This window comes from Zeus faber (genome assembly GCF_960531495.2).
Source record: "Zeus faber genome assembly, chromosome: 12".
NCBI lineage: Eukaryota > Metazoa > Chordata > Actinopteri > Zeiformes > Zeidae > Zeus > Zeus faber.
Genome location: NC_137196.1, coordinates 25,610,987 through 25,615,986, shown reverse-complemented (window position 1 = coordinate 25,615,986; position 5,000 = coordinate 25,610,987). Strand labels below are relative to the sequence as shown.

General features: G+C 53.5%; 1 protein-coding gene across 1 annotated transcript in view; it reads right to left on the bottom strand.

Annotated features, from left to right (window-relative positions):
* The window catches only part of zswim5 (zinc finger, SWIM-type containing 5), a 52,699-nt gene that overhangs the window by 11,333 nt on the left and 36,366 nt on the right, over positions 1-5,000 (bottom strand). The window contains exons 2-5 of the mRNA XM_080010945.1: positions 3,522-3,709; positions 3,149-3,317; positions 1,639-1,787; positions 864-1,014 (exon numbers count right to left, since the gene is read on the bottom strand). Of these exons, the coding sequence (XP_079867071.1) occupies positions 864-1,014; positions 1,639-1,787; positions 3,149-3,317; positions 3,522-3,709 (657 nt within the window). The remainder of the gene's footprint in view (positions 1-863; positions 1,015-1,638; positions 1,788-3,148; positions 3,318-3,521; positions 3,710-5,000) is intronic.

The window sequence follows — 5,000 nt, the reverse complement described above, 5'->3', positions numbered from 1 at the left end:
ACTTCGCTACGGCTGGAGAACTGCAGCGCAAAAAAAAAATAATAATAATAATAAAAAAACAAAAATCAGAGTTTTCCCAGGATGCGTGGGAACCCCCATGCGCACATTCCCCCCCGACCAAATAATGAAACTTTAAATCTTTAACTCACACCTACATTCCTCTCTTATCTAGAGCAGCTACGCCCAAAGAAGCCAGATGACTCTGCTTGTCCCCCCCCCCCTCTCCCTCTTTCTCTCTCCCTTTATTGTAGTGTGGGTCTAGGTCTGCCACAACCTTTTCCTAGCCCCCTCTCCCTCTCTCTCTCTCTCCCTCCCTCTCCCTCCCTCTCTTTCAGGAAGTGTGCTGCTCAGTGCTCATCGACCTCTCTAAATGCTGCGATCGATGGAAGAGGAGCCGAGCAGCCGTATTGATCCGAGGCCTTTATCATTCGCTCGGTGTAGAGGGCGAGAGGAGCGGCCCCCGGCCGGCAGTGAGCCGGCTGACCGACCTAATAAACCGAGGATCTGACCAACTGACACATTCCTGCTTTCAACCGACAAACGAAAGCGGAGGCCCGAAAGTCTTGAAGCTTAAAGCAGGACTGCAGAAATCCTTCCAAATCCTGATATAGTAATATACATAGGCACCTCCCGCCCGTCTGCTCTATCAAATACAGTACTTTTGCAGAGCAGAAGCGCACCTGTCATTTCTTCCCCCACCCCGCAGCTTCGCACCATCTTGAGCGCCCGGCGAGTAGAATTTTACTGTAATGTTTTTTTTAGGTTTTTTTTTTAACTTCTATCTGTCTTATGCGCCTCCACGTACGAGAGGAGGCCTTGTCGCCGTCAACACCCCCCGCCCCGCTCCACGTCCTTCTCCTCACCCAGTTCGTCCCAGAGCTGCCGGCACTTGTCCGTCATGCCCGTGCCCTGCTGTCTCCATAGCGACAGCCGGGGGTCCGCCATGAACTGCTCCGTGATCAGCGTCAGCATCCGGGCGCCGTTCGAGTCCCGCATCCGCAGCATCTCCCGCACCTGCGAACGCCGACGTCAGCGGAGACCGACGTCAAGACACATGGCATTCATCCACCGTCGCCGCTTTTTTTCCCGGGACCAAACGGGGGTCCAGGGGCCGGCAAATAAAAAAAAAAAAAAAAGGACTCTGCTTTGATTTTGCGACGAGCACGGCGGCGATCTTCCCCTCCCACGGTGCAGGAGGGGGTTTAAAAGGGATGTTTCGGTTCCGCATGCCGCGTCCGCTGGACGCATGCCTGCAGACGGGGTCAGCTAGCTGACCTGTGAAATTTGAGAAATAGACCTTCCAGCGTCTATCTCAAGGGCCCAGGATCGTATGTGTCAGTGTTACACGCTTCCCGAAATCCCCTTTAAACCACCTTCCCGGTGTCCTGAGTCACGAGAACTATTTGCAGGAAATGGTGCAAGGTGACAGTCCCCTGAGCACCAACTGGCGGATCTGCAGGTAAACCCTCTTTTGCAAATGGTGAAGCGGCGGATATACAAAGTTTGGATGTGGAAACGCGGTCGTCAATGTCATGCAAAGAGGGCGCCGCCCTGCCCGAACGCCCTCGAGCAAGGCACTCGGCGCCTTACCGTCGGGGTCCCGCTGCGCGACCCCCCCAACCCCCCGGGAGCCCTTACCTTGGCGAACATGGAGTTGAGCTGCTTGCCCGAGCTGTAGTATCCTCCCTGCGAGAGGAACTGCTTGACCTGCTCCCGCACCTGGTCCTCGTCCAGGTGCCAGCAGTTGTCGTCGTCGATGCTGGCGCCCGCCGTGGGATCCGGGGCGCCTGCGGAGCGAGCGAGCGAGAGCGCACACACACACACACACACACACACACACATACACACAGAGATTGAGGTTTGTCGCAGGCGGGTCGGGACAAACATGCAACCCCGCCCCCAGAAAAAAACGGAAAAAAAACAACAAAAAAAAACAAAAAAAAAACAGCATTTGAAAGCTACGGAAAGGAGAGCCGGGAGTCGTCGGCGTTCCCTGGGGTCGCGTCCTGTGACGTGCGCTCACTCCTCCAGCACAAACAAACAGCTGCTCAGGGCGGGAAACAGGGGACGGGGGGGGATGTATTTTTAGGCGACCTGGCGCTCGGAAAAACTTTGCATTCGTTTTTTTAGCAAAGCATTTGTCTCGGAACACGGAGCGCCCAGGTCCCCTCGTCCTGGTACGGCGACCCGACACGGTGGAGACTGAACGCCGTTCATTTATTGGGGGCTTGCTGTTGTCTGCGGGAGTTGTGCTCGGCGGCAGAGCTCGCCTTTGAAGCCACAGCAACTGTTATTTTTGTGCAACGGTTGCTGTAACATGCTTATTGAATTACATTTAAACTGATTTTCTTGGTGCGCGAGCTGCTGTTTCCTGAAGGTCGAACTACAGCTCGCGACGGGGACTGAATGGCGCGCGCGTGCGTGCGTGCGTGCGTGTGTGTGTGTGTGTGTGCGTGTGTCGATACAACTCTTTGGAGGAAGTGGAATCACACTCATAAAGCTCATAACAGACTTTGATGTCACAGGAAGTTGGCTGAGACTGAGCCAAATGGCCAAGGGAGTTTGAACGAGCAACAAGAGCTTTTCCTTCATCAAAACCAGACTCGGGTGGGGGCGGGGGCGGGTGGGGGGGGGGGGGGGCTGACTCAGCTTCAAATTTTTCCCCCAAAATCCGGCTTTGTCAGACAGACAGGAAACACAGCCCTGGGTTTCCTCCACGAGAGGACTAAAGAGAGGATGTCAACACTTAAGGTATCGACGAGGAAGCAGTCGTTTTTTTTTCTCTCTTCTCCTTTCTTAAATTCGCCTGTTTCCTGTCCAGTCTTTCCATTGTTGCCAGTCGCGATCCTCCACCCCCCCACCTTTTGTTCCGCTTACTCCTTCTGCTTTTCTTCTATTTCCCCCGGGTTCTGTGCTAGGGCTGCCCCATATATTGTTAGAACATCGGAATTGGGATGTGAGACGAGACCTCGTCTGGGATTCAGGTTATCCTAATGTGGTGATAGTGAAATGTTCTCTTTGGGGAGGAGGTACCACATTACAACCGCATTTCCACAATAGAACAACACAGGTTTTGGGGGATCTTCACATGACCTAGACGCCCGCCCCGCGGGACGCCTCCCCCTCCCCTCCCCTCCCCCTCTCTCACCGTGAACCTGGTTGATCTCCGAGTTGGAGGAGAGGATCTCGTCGGCCAGCTTCTGTGCCGTCGGCAGCACCTCGGTGTGGTGCGCCGTGATCAGGTACTGCACCAGCTTCTGCAGCTGGTCGCGGTTCATCTGGAACAGCGTCTCCGAGATGGGGAGCCGTAGCTTCACCTGCGTCGGAACGGGTCGGGAGGGGGGACACTTCAGGACAGAGATCCTCACCAATGTCGTTTTGGAACCGCCGTCGAGAAACCCAGCTTTCGGGAACGTCATCTTTTCGCAACACTTACTTATTAACATGATGATTGTGATAAATCAATGACGCCCGATCCTAAATCCGGCTATCGCCACCCCCCACCCCGTGATGCCACCCACCTGCTCCGGTTTGCGAATGCGGTAGAGAGAGAGTGCCACCACGTGGGCGCAGTAGAAGATGTCGCGGTTCCCGCAGCCGCACGTGACCGAGGTGATCTTGCAGCGGTCGAAACTGATGGCCACCTTGTGCGTCACCTCGGGTTCGGACGGCGTCGCCGGCTCCGTCACCGTGCCGCTAAGGTGGAAGCCTAAACAGAGCGAGACAGAGAGAGAGAAAGAAAACTTTATTCATCCCGAAGGAAGGATCGTTACGCCACTGTCCAGTGGGGTGAACAGTACTCAAGGGTGTAAACACAAGACCAAGAAGTAGTTGAAGGGTCAGAGATACCAAGTACCAAGTACCGTGCAAAATGAAGAAGCCAAGGGAAGGGGAGGGGAGGGAAGAGGAGGGGAGGGGAGGGAAGAGGAGGGGGGGGCGATAAGTTATTTGACGCCAACTCTACGTTTTCTCAGTGAAAACTTCTAAGGAGGAAATTCGACCGCAGAGCAGCAGTAAACTCATTTGGCAGCCCCGCCTGATTATGCCTCCATTTGTGGCTGGCCAAGGCAATCTCTGAACCAGCAGCTGTGGCAGGAGCAGATCTGGTAAAGTATACATTAAAATTGACGTATGAGTCACTGGAGGGCGGAATTACAAAAAAATAAAAAATAAATCCACAGCACGAGCAGTAGTTTGGGAGAAGATCCACCGGACTAACACCGGATAGAGGGCCGGCCGCGAGCTCGTAATCTGCATTCTTCATAATCTGAGAGACCCGGAGTGGAAGTATCCATTCTGGTATGGACCGACCGGAAGGAGGGCGGTAAGGAAAGACGGAGCGCCCAGAGGTAACAAGAGCCTGAGCGATGATAATGGAGCTGCAGCACAATGAGGACGCATCCTAACCAGATGCCTCCAACAAAGCACTGTGCCACATGATACCTCCCCTTTACTCTCTCTCTACGTCGTCTGCACGCCTCTTCCGGTCGTGGGTGCGGGGCTACTCTGGGTGCTATGTTCCGTTTCTTGAAGCACCCACAGGGAATGTCGGTGATGGTAGCTGACCTGAATGTTCCATCCTAGAGCGTGGGCCTTGTATTTATTATTTACTTCCATTGACATTGAACTGATGAAGCCCGAACCCCGTTATAAAAATCTGCCCTGACATGACGCATCTCAAAGACCTCACCCTTAAGACGGCGCTAAAGTAGTACGATGGAGTGCTCCGGTGATCCTCGTCCGAGTGGTGAACGTTGGCGGGTATATTTAAAAAGAAAAGTGCCCCTTTAGGGACAAAAACGGATCAGCACAATCAGGTTATGTCTGAGTGTGTACATCGTACATCACACACACACACACACACATTTGGAAGAGAGGCTGCCTTCACGGGAAGTCGGAGAACGAATAGTCGAAGATTCGTATTGAACAGCCAAATCCGAGTCTGGTACAGCCCTCATAAAAAAATAAAAAAATAAATAAATAAATAAAAATAAAACATC